Source organism: Epinephelus lanceolatus, chromosome 20 (genome assembly GCF_041903045.1).
Source record: "Epinephelus lanceolatus isolate andai-2023 chromosome 20, ASM4190304v1, whole genome shotgun sequence".
NCBI classification, from domain to species: Eukaryota; Metazoa; Chordata; class Actinopteri; order Perciformes; family Serranidae; genus Epinephelus; species Epinephelus lanceolatus.
The window spans coordinates 1,490,263-1,502,532 of record NC_135753.1 but is presented as its reverse complement, the minus strand read 5'-3'; the positions used below and the strand labels follow the sequence as shown (position 1 = coordinate 1,502,532).

At 41.1% G+C, this 12,270-nt stretch overlaps 1 protein-coding gene across 1 annotated transcript in view; it reads left to right on the top strand.

The window, feature by feature from the left end:
• Positions 1–8,909, top strand: part of LOC117264514 (uncharacterized) — a 29,431-nt gene extending 20,522 nt beyond the window's left edge. Inside the window, exon 16 of the mRNA XM_078163010.1 lies at positions 8,581–8,909. Within this exon, the coding sequence (XP_078019136.1) occupies positions 8,581–8,909 (329 nt within the window). The remainder of the gene's footprint in view (positions 1–8,580) is intronic.
• The last annotated feature ends 3,361 nt before the right edge of the window (positions 8,910–12,270 follow it).

Genomic DNA, 12,270 nt, shown 5'->3' with positions numbered 1-12,270 from the left:
CGCGCCCAAATTCACACCTGTGCGTTCCTCTCTATGGATTTTCTCCATGACCGTTAGCGAGAAGCCACGCATATCACATGAAACAGCGGAACTGCAGCTTTGTTGGACACTTGTCGGTAGTCCAATGTTTTCACAGCGAAGAAAAAAATGATAAAGTTATACTAAAATGATGTATAACAGAGCTTTCCTACAGCTTTGCACACACATTACTCTTGGATGGATTACTCGCGAATGCAGGCTCGCACAGAAATGCCACGCATACCACATGAAAGCGCAGGAGCAGAGCTTTCATGTAATATCACACACATCATTGTGCTGTCATCACATCACGCTATACATACAGATAAATTGTCTACAAAATGAAAACTGACAAATTTCTTTACAATCCATTATACAGATCTTGTTATCAGTCACTTCATATAGTGAGGAATATCGTATCTTACCACGTCTTGGGCTTGCGTGTGTTTCTCCCTGTCTATCCACATTTGTAGTCCGGCTTTCAAGATGCAGTTATCTCCAGATTGTCCAGTTGACACTCCATCAAACTTTGTATGACAAGACCAGCCACTTCTCCTTTACATACCCAGACAACTGTAGCCTAATTATGCATGCTGACAGGGCAGTAGTCACCATATACATTGAGGGGGACACGTGCCCCCCTCCCCCCTCCAGTATATAACTGAAACTGAAAAACAACAACAAAAAATGTTCAGGTCAGGTCAAAGAGCAGTGATACTATGTGATGTGCATTGTATTAAGTTGTAGGGGATGCCTGCATTTATTTCTTTAATCAGAACACAAAATTAATTTCCACTTAGCTATAATAAAATGTTTTCTGATTAAGACTGACAATGACTCAGTGAATACCTTACTCAGTTTTATTTGATTAATGGTAAAACAGGTCTCTGTTTACATTCAAAGGTATTTGTGTGGGCAAACTGATGAAAATTATTCTGTTGATGACCACAGTGGATTGTTCAGTCATTGTAGAGCCACATTAATTCAAATTTACCCATTGAACGGGTCACCTCAGCCATCATCACAACAATTGCCCCCCCCCCCCCCCCCCCCGAGAAATTTGGCAACAGCCGCCACTGCACAACACTAAACATATCAACATCAAGTTGACACCAAGTTTGGAAGCTTAAGACCACCATCTAGTTTAGATAACTGTAAGGTTTTAAGTCTAATTCTAGGGCGCTTTTTTTGCCATATGAAATGTGAAATTATTTTATCCAGCTTATCAAAAGTTGACTTTGGAATTTCTACAGGTAACATCTGAAATAAATAAAGCAGCCTTGGCAGAACATTCATACGGATACTTTCAACACAACCAATCAGGGAGAGGGGTAGCACAGACCATCGTTCCAAATCACTAGTAATGCACCGAATCATTTTACCATAGTTAGCTTCATACAAATTATGTAAAAAGGGGGGAATATATATGCCAAGGTATTTAATACCTTCTTTAGATGTATATGTATATATATAGCTAAACTCTGCTGGTTTTCTACCCGGAAGTACAGTGCCCTCCAAAAGTATTGGAACAGTGAGTCCAATTCATTTACTTTTGTTGTAGACTGAAAATATTTGGGTTTGACATCAAAAGATGAATATGAGACAAGAGATCAACATTTCAGCTTTTATTTCCAGGTATTTACATCTGGATCTGATACACAACTTAGAAGATAGCATTATTTGTAATGGAACACAACATTTTTAGGTGAGCAAAAGTATTGGAACATATAAACTTAAAATAGATTAAAGTGAATGAGACTTAATATTTAGTTGCAAATCCTTTGCTTTCAATAACTGCATCAAGCCTGTGACCCATTGACATCACCAAACTTTTGCATTCTTCTTTTGTGATGCTTTTCCAGGCTTTCACCGCAGCCTCTTTCAGTTGTTGTTTGTTTTGGGGGGTTACTCCCTTCAGTCTCCTCTTCAGCAGGTAAAATGCATGCTCTATTGGGTTTAAGTCTGGAGACTGACTTGGCCAGTCTAAAACCTTCCACTTCTTGCCCCTGATGAACTCCTTTGTTGTTTTGGCAGTGTGTTTTGGGTCATTATCTTGCTGCATGATGAAGGATCTCCCAATCAGTTTGGTTGCATCTTTCTTTAAATTAGCAGACAAAATGTTTCTGTAGACTTCTGAGTTCATTTTGCTGCTGCCATCATGTGTTACATCATCAATGAAGATGAAAGAGCCCGTCCCAGAAGAAGCCATGCAAGCCCAAGCCATGACATTCCCTCCACCGTGTTTCACAGATGAGCTTGTATGTTTGGGATCATGAGCAGATCCTTTCTTTCTCCAAACTTTCGCCTTTCTATCACTTTGGAAAAAGTTAATCTTTGTCTCATCAGTCCATAAAACTTTTTCCCAGAATTTTTGAGGCTCATCTCTGTACCTTTTGGCAAATTCCAGCCTGGCCTTCCTATTCTTCTTGCTAATGAGTGGTTTGCATCTTCTGGTGTAGCTTCTGTACTTTTGTTCATGAAGTCTTCTGCAAACAGTAGATTGTGATACCTTCACTCCTGCCCTCTGGAGGTTGTTGCTGATGTCACTAACAGTTGTTTTAGGGTCTTTCTTTACAGCTCTCACAATGTTTCTGTCATCAACTGCTGATGTTTTCCTTGGTCTACCTGTTCGACGTCTGTTGCTTAGTACACCAGTGGTTTCTTTCTTCTTCAGGACATTCCAAATGGTTGTACTGGCTATGGCCAATGTTTGTGCAATGGCTCTGATTGATTGTCCATCTTCTCTCAGATTCACAATTGCTTCTTTTTCACCCATAGACAGCTCTCTGGTTTTCATGTTGGTTCCACCTCTAAATGCAGTCTGCACAGGCAAAACCTATCGTACCCAATCTGAAACTGAGCTCAGACATCCAGTGCTATTTATTGTTTGAATAATCAATGTAATTGGGAGACACCTGGGCAACAAAACACACCTGTCAGTCACATGTTCCAATACTTTTGCTCTCATGAAAAATGGGTGGGTTCAAACAAAAGGTGCTATCTTCTAAGTTGTGTATCAGATCCAGATGTAAATACCTGGAAATAAAAGCTGAAATGTTGATCTCTTGTCCCATATTCATCTTTTGATGTCAAACCCAAATATTTTCAGTCTACAACAAAAATAAAGGAATTGGCCTCACTGTTCCAATACTTTTGGAGGGCACTGTATTTGTAAACAACAAGGTGATTCCCTCTATTTATACTGCTACAGCATCAGGGGGCGTGTTTGTAGCAGGGATAGCTCCATTACGTAATGCGGCTATGATTTAAGGCCCGCCCACTAAATCCAGAACACAGAAACCTAGAAACACAGTTTGTGAAGCCTAGCTCCACAATTCAATTGTAAATGGTTGAAAGGCTTTTTTTTTTTTTTTTTACACATTTTGAGGAATACTTTTATGACCTATTTAATGTGTTTTGAAGAAAATAGCAGTGTGGTATTGTTGATGTTGGTTTTGTCAGGTAAAGTAATACATCGTCCGCATATAATGATATTTTATGCTCTTCTTTATTTATAACAATTCTTTTTATATTATCACTGTCTCTGATAAGCTGGGCCAGCGGTTCGATGCTAATGGCGAACAGCAGGGGTGATAGAGAGCAGCCTTGTCTGCATCCTCGTTACAATGTAAACCTCTCTGATCTATACCCATTGACTTTAATAGCCGCCTGTGGAGATGAGTATAATGTTTGTATCCAATTTATAAAATTAGGGCCAAATTAAAACCGCTTTAATGTCAGAAATAAATATTGCCATGAGACCCGGTCTGTCAAATGCCTTTTGAACATCCAGAGATAAAATCATTGATTGTGATTGCTGATCTTTTTGATGGGATATTATATTTAGTAGGCGCCGTAAATTAACTCCATAGTATCTTCCAGTAATAAATCCAGTCTGATCAGTATGAATAATTTGGGTGATTATCTGATTAACTCGTCTGGCTAGAATTGCTGTGAGTATACGCAGATCAGCATTCAATAATGATATTGGTCTGTAGGACTGGCGTTCAGTGGGGTCTTTACTCTTTTTGTGTATTACTACAATAGTTGCCTCTGTCCAGGATGTTGCCATAGTTTTAGATTCTAATGCATAATGATATGCTTTTAACAATAGGGGAGACAGTAGATCTTTAAAAGTTTTGTAAAATTCATTAACATATCCATCTGGCCCGGGGCTTTTGTTGTTTTTGAGTGTTGAGATCACCTGCTTAATCTCCCATTCCTCTCTCTCTCTCTCTCTCTCTCTCTCTCTATATATATATATATAGGAATGGGATATATATTCATCTAACTCCTTAGTTGTTGGTTCTGACAGTTAGGTCAATTTTATGCGGTTTAGGAACTCTGATTTTTACATCATCAGAACACGTATCTGTATTGTTATATAAGGATTTGTAAAACTCTACAAAGGATTTAGCTATTTTATTCAGTTTTGTGATGTAGGCAGCTTGTGATTTTATTCTCTGTACTGTATTAGATGATTGGCGTTTCCTCAATCTAAATGCCAATAATCTACTTGCCCTGTTACCATATTCGTAGTATCTTTGATTAGTGAATCTTAAGTTTCCCTCAATCTTGTCTGTTAGAAGATTATTAAGTTCTCTGCGAGCTGCATTTAAATCCTTTGTGAGACTAGTCGGAGTGGATTGTTTGTGTTTATGTTCTAGTTCTTTTATTTTATCTTCTAACTCATGTTCTTTATCATCCCTCTCCTTTTTCCTATCAGATGTAAAGGAGATAATGCACCCCCTAATGTATGCTTTTGCACAATCCCACAGTATAAGAGGTGTTGTTTCAGGTGAGGCATTGATATCCAAATAGCTCTTGAGCTCTGCTGTGATGAAGGAGTTAAATATTTTGTCATCAAGGAGAGATGCATTAAGTCTCCATCTATGGCCTATGTCCCACTTTAATAAAACAGGTGCATAATCAGAGATGGTAATAGGCAGTATCTCAATGTTTGCAATCCTATGTAATTCTACCTGAGGTGTAAAGAAGAGATCAGTCCTTGAATAATAATAATAATAATTATAATTATAATTATAATAATAGACACATAATAATAATGTGTCTGCTTGAATAGAAAGTGAAGTTCCTACTTCTTGGAAATTTACTCCTCCATACATCCGCAAGGCCTGCTTCTATAGATTGATACTTAAGTACTTTACTCATTCTGGATACAGGAGCTTTAGAGGCAGGTTGTTGGTCCATTAGTTGCGACAACACACAGTTAAAATCTCCTCCCATCAATAACAAACCAGAGCTGTATCGTAATATCATAGTAAACAGTGTTGTGATGAAACTAGGATCATCCTCGTTGGGTGCATATACATTTATGAGGGACACTTCTATGCCATCAATTAGTCCATTAACCAAGATATATCTCCCCTCAGTATCTCTATGTAGTGATGTTTGAGTGAAATGTATTTGTCTGTGTTTAAGAATGGATACTCCCCCTCTTCCTGCCCGATCGGTGTGAGGAATAGTATATTTCGTCTGCCCAGGATTTCCTTAGCTTTTCATGTTCCACGTCAGATAAATGGGTTTCCTGTAGGAATGCTATTTGACAGTTGACTCATTTCAGTTGGTGTAAAATTTTCTCTTTTAACAGGACTATGAAGACCCTTAACATTATAGCTTATAATAGTGTGTCCATTACTTACAATTTACAGTTTATGTCTTAATTCCCTGATATTGCAAGCTAGGAGAAAGAGATGGCGAGCAGAAACAATCAATCCATGCTTGGGTAGTATACTTTGTCACGCGAGTTATGAGGAGTGGAGCCCAATAGTGACACCAGAAGGAGTGGAATAAGTAAAAATATTTACTACAACTGTACCAAGAATTTTTAACATCAATAAAAGTAGTAGGAATCTGGATAGGAAAAAGGAATGATAACATTGTTGTTCCTGCATTTAACGCAGGATCCTCGGGGAATAGGAGGATCAGAACAAGAAGAACACAACACGTAGTAAAACTATAATTAACTAACATTGACAGTAGTACAGTGGGACCTAGTCCCTAGCCACTAAGGCAAGCAGCAAAAGTGCACAGTCTAGTTTGAGTTTGATTGTGCTTTGAGTGTGCTAAGATAAGGAGGAAAAGAACAGGGTGAAAGAAAAAAAAGTTATCATGTGTTAGCCGGGAGGTTGGGTTACGGTTCGCCAGAAGCACAGCTCCAAGCTGAAGCCCACGGCTCCCCACCAGCCTGTTCACGTTTCCAACCGCTTTTCCCCACTCAGCGACACACCCGCTGAGGATAAAACTCTGGTTACTGGCAGCTCTATTCTGAGAAACGTGAAGTTAGCAACACCAGCGGCCATAGTCAAATGTATCCCTGGGGCCAGAGCGGGCGACACTGAATCAAATTTAAAACTGCTGGCTAAAGCTAAACGTAGATTCAGTAAGATTGTTTTTCACGTCGGCGGCAATGACACCTGGTTACGCCAATCGGAGGTCACTAAAATTAATATTGCCTCGGTGTGTGAATATGCAAAAACGATGTCGGACTCCGTAGTTTTCTCTGGACCCCTCCCAAATCTGACCAGTGATGACATGTTTAGCCGCATGTCATCATTTAATCGCTGGCTGTCCAGGTGTTGTCCAGCAAACAATGTGGGTTTCGTTAATAATTGGCAAACTTTCTGGGGAAAACCTGGTCTTATTAGGAGAGACGGCATTCATCCCACTTTGGATGGAGCTGCTCTCATTTCTAGGAACCTGGAAATATTTATTAGTAATTTAAATCCCTGACAACCCAGAGTTGAGACCAGGACAGAGAGTCGCACTCCTATACGCCTCTCTGAGCTTCTAGTTCAGTTACCCAGCCATAGTTTTCATAGTTTTATACAAACGGTGTCTGTCCCCCGACCACCTAAATTATTTAAATCTAAAATTAAACAAAGAGGAGTTGTGCATAACAACCTCATAAAAATTAAAACCTCTTCTGTGACAGAAAGATGAAACAGGAGAATTAAATGCGGACTGTTAAATATCAGGTCTCTATCGTCTAAAGCAGTGTTAGTAAACAAATTAATATCAGATAATAATATTGATTTACTCAGTCTCACTGAAACCTGGCTGTGTCAAGATGAATATGTTAGTCTTAATGAGTCCACTCCTCCCATTCATAATAATACCCACATTCCTCGAGGCAACGGCTGAGGAGGGGGAGTTGCAGCCATTTTTAACTCTAGTCTGTTTATCAGCCCTAAACCTAAACTAGATTATAATTCATTTGAAAGCCTCGTTCTTAGTCTTTTATATCCGACCTGGAAAACCTCGCAGCCACTTTTATTTGTTATAGTGTACCGTGCTCCTGGCCCGTATTCTGAATTTGTATCTGAATTCTCAAACCCTGTGTGTGGAGGCAGCCTGCAACTAAACTCACAGTCAGGAAATGGACACCAGAGGCTACTGAGGTTCTAAGAGATATTTTTGAATGCACAGACTGGGATGTGCTGCTGGAAACAGAGGAGAACATCATGGACATTGATAGACAGGTGGACTGTTTTACTGATTACATCAACTTCTGTAGAGACACAGTCATACCTACAAAGAATGCTGTTTCCACAATAACAAACCTTGGATTACCAGTGACATAAAGGCAATCCTCAATGAGAAGAAGGCAGCTTTTAGAGATGGTGACAAAGCACGGCTCAAACAAGTGCAACATGAGTTGAAGAAGAGACTTAAGATGGCAAAGGTGGAATACAAAAATAAACTGGAGAGGAATCTACAACACAGCAACATCCGTGAAATGTTGAGGAGTCAACACCATCTCTGGTTACAACAACAAGAAAGACAGCCAGTGGTGGGTGATGCAGAAAGAGCTGATGAACTCAATCGGTTCTTCAATTGATCCAATACGGCAGCCACTCCCGCTTACAATACTGCTCCTCCTCCTCCTCCTCCCCCTCCACCTCCTCCTCCATCACCTCCACCTCCACAGCTTGTGTACAACTCCAATGTGGCAGCTACCCCCCCCCCCCCCCTCCCCCCTTACACCTGTGCCTCCACCCTTGTCTGTCACAGAGATGGGGGTGAGGTTGGAGCTGGGAAGACTTTGCTCTGGAAAGGCTGCTGGCCCAGATGGTGTGTGTCCAAGGCTCCTCAAAGAGTGCTGCCCAACTGTGTCAACCTCTCCACAAGATCTTCAACCTCAGTCTACAGTTGGGGCGGGTGCCAGCACTGTGGAAGACTTCCTGTGTTGTGCTGGTACCAAAAATTAAATGTCCAGCTGAACTTAATGACTTCAGACCAGTAGCCCTCACTTCGCACATCATGAAGACCTTGGAGTGGCTGAAACTAGGCCTACTGAGACTTGAGGTCAAAGACAAACTCAGCTCCTGGCAGTTTGCATACAAACAACACACTGGAGTGAACGATGCTGTCCTCTACATGCTTCACCGTGCCCTAGCTCATCTGGAGGAACCTGGCGTTTATGTGAGAATCATGTTCTTTGATTTTTCAAGCGCATTCAACACCAACTCCAACCCAACATACTTAAAGACAAGCTCACAGAGATGGCAGTGGATCCTTCCTTTATATCCTGGATCACAGATTACCTGACAAGAAGGCCACAGTATGTCAGGTTGGGGAACTGTGTTTCTGGGACATTAATGAGCAGCACGGGGGCTCCACAAGGGACTGTCCTGGCTCCATTCCTGTTCACGGCGGACTTCAAATACAACTCTGAGTCCTGCCACATCCAGAAATACTCGGACGACACTGCTATTGTGGCGTGTATCAGGAATGGGCAGGAGTCTGAATATAGGGACCTGATAAAAGCCTTAAGTGACTGGAGTCAAAAGAACTGTCTCAAAGACCAAGGAAATGATCATAGATTTCCGCAGGTCCAAGCCCCCTCTTCAGCCAGTGAATACCTGTGAGGTGGACATCGAGGTGGTGCCAAGCTATACTGTAAGTATCTAGGTGTACACCTGGATAACAAGTTGGACTGGTCCCTAAACATAGACGCTCTCTACAAAAAGGGGCAGAGCCACCTCTTTTTCTTGAGGAAGCTCAGATCTCTCGACATCTTTAGTAAGATGCTGCAGATGTTTTATCAGTCTGTGGTGGCAAGTGTGTTGTTTTATGCTATACTCTCCTGGGGAGGAAGCATCAGACACAAAGATGCAAGGTGGCTGGACAAACTAGTCAAAAGAGCTGGCTCTGTGATTGGAGTCAGGTTGGACACATTGGAGGAGGTGGTGGAGAGATGCACACTGAAGATGTTCGAGGCCATCATGAACAACCCAGATCATCCACTCCACAACACCATGATGGACCAAAAAAACTGTGGTGAACGACTCCTCTCTCTTCGATGCAGGACAGAGAGATACAGAAGATCCCATATACCAACAGCCATCAGGCTTTATAATTCTTTGACATATAATAGATGAGCTGACAGATAATTGAATTTCCGCTTGGGGATGAATAAAGTTATTGTTATTGTTATTCTTATGACTGTAGAGATTTCTCTCCTCAAGGAAGATAAAATGTCTGCCTTCATTTCTTCAGAGGCCATACCTGGGCTTTCACTCCGGGTGGGTGAGGTTTGAACTTGGCTGTCGGGTGTGTGCTGCCTCGTGTTTCTTGCAGGCCGCGGAGCACTGGCACTACTGCCATATTTGTATTTTTGGAGCTTTTCTGCCATACAAACTCGATTCTGACTATGTACATCGAGTTATGGTGTCCTTGGTGAGCTTCAATGCTGGACTTGATGCCGAAATAGCTGTTTTTATAAGAAAATATGGTAGATTCTGCAGGAGCTCTGAAAAAGACGTCTTACTCCATACCTTTGCTCACTAAGCTAAGCCCTGCCATCATAGCCAGTCTGATTAAAGGGCCACTGTGTAAAATGGGTTGAAAACCATTGAAAACAGTGACATCAGTGGTCAAATTCTAGATTGCAGGGCTCACTCGCTCACCCCTCCCGTCGGGTAAATGACGGTGGCCTCGTAGGGACAAAAAGCCTTGCGCAGACATGAGTTTTTCAGGAGTAGGTCTATCTAGCTACGAGGTGAATGTTTATTTAGAAATCTAAACCATGTTACAATATTGTAATGAATCCCTCACGAGCAGGAGACCAGAGTAGCGTTCGGGAAAAAGGCCAGTTTATTTAAGCACTTCAAAAACTCCGGTAACACTCCAGGGGGTAAAAGACTCCGTCCCAAACTCTGACTCTTCTAGCGTAACACACACACTCCATACACACATTCTCGTTTACCGTACCAAGCAGGTACCCCCTCCCCTCTCTGCTCCACCAATCTCCAGCCCGCACACTGACTGACAGCGTAGCCTGTAAACAGAGCTCAGCTGTTTATTTAGCCCAGCAATATCTCCGGACTATAGTAGCTGCAATGGACGACTTTGAACGCGATTTTGAAGAGTTTCTTGTAGCAGACACAGACCCAGAGTCATACCTGTTTGAGCCGGAGCATACAGATGAGGAACTTGAATGCTGAGCGGGCGAGAAGAGAGGCTGAATCCTCCGCTCCCATTTTGCTGCACAGAATGGGATTTGGTGCTACCATCGCTGGGGAGATATATTATCAGGAGGAAAAGCGCCGCAGAGAGTGCATCACAAGGAGTGAAGTTGCATCTTCTTTTCCTCGCAGATGACGGTTCAGGTTCATTCTCTCCTGTTGTGTGGTAAGTGTGGTCCATTCGCAAACTTTATAACTAAAAACACTTTTCACTACTCTCTATCGACGAACTACTAACACTCTCTGCTGTTTCCTCCTCCTTCTTCCTTCCTTCCGCTGTCTTCGTTGGTTTATTTACACACGCGAAACGCGTTCTCTGGCTGGCTGGATTGTCCACTCGGGCTGCCTTACATACATGGCGGCGCAAGATGGTGACCTCTCTAAAGCAAGGCCCTTGCTATATATATATATATATATATATATATATATATATATGTAAAAAAGCATAATTATAAGGCTATGAAAACCAAACAAATTTTATTTTATAGCGATTATACACTTATATGTAAACATATAAATGGGCAGAAGATTCAGATTCAGATTTGACAATAAACCATGCCAAATATTACACACTGGCCCTTTAATTGTTAACAAAAATATTACTGGTATTATCTGCGGCATAGTGTATTAGGAGAGAGCGGTCATACTTGACTTCAAATGAAAATCCACGCCGTGAAACATTAATCTGGCATACGTTTGACAATATTATTTAGTCATTCAAACTATTTATGGTGAATAATATGTGGTTGCTATTATTGTGGCCTAAGCCCTTTTCTACCAGCAAAACACCTTAAAGACAAAAAATCCTGGATGAGCTCCAATTTCCTGATGTTAAATTCAGACAAAACTGAAGTTATTGTTCTAAGCCCTAAACAACTCAGAAACTCTATCTGATGATATAGTTTCTGTGGATGGCATTGCTCTGGCCTCTAGCACTACCATAAGATACCTCGAAGTAATATTTGATTAAGATTAGGCTTTTAACTCCCATTTAAAACAAACCTCACGGACTGTGTTTTTTTCATATATGTTACATTGCAAAAATTAGGCCTATCCTGTCCCAAAAAGATGTAGAAAAATTGGTCCACGCTTTTGATACCTCTAGGCTGGATTACTGTAATTCCCTATTATCAGGTAGCTCTAATAAATCTTTGAAAACTCTCTAATCCAGCTAATCCAGAACGCAGCGACACATGTACTGACAGGAAATAAGAAACGAGATCACATTTCTCCTGTTTTAGCTTCTCTGGCTCCTCAGTTGCTCTTCCTGAGGTTTCTACCATTTTTTCCCCTTTACAGTTTTTTTTTTTTCTTCCCTTATCCACTGTGAGGGTCCAAAGGACAGAGGAATGTCGTATGCTGTAAAGCCCTCTGAGGCAAAGTGTGATTTGTGATATTGGGCTTTATAAATAAAATTGATTGATTGATTGATTGACATTTCCACCAGAAATAGATGCTGAAAAGACATAAAAAGAATGCAGGAAATGAAGTGCTTGACCCTCAAAAAAAGAGCCCAAGAATCTTTCTTTAATGTGTCCCCTCAAATGCTGAAAGAAACCTACACCTTTGGATCATATAATATGACTTAGATGACTTATATTTGTGTGATCTATAGTGGTGGGCTGGTCTTGGCCAAAATTCCAGGGCCAAGTTTTTGTTCCAGTCAACTCCTGTATAGACAACCAGCTATTGTTAAAGAAGTTATGGTAGTACCTGCTTCCTAGACATGTTTGTTACAATAGTGTGCAGATGCGCTTCCAGA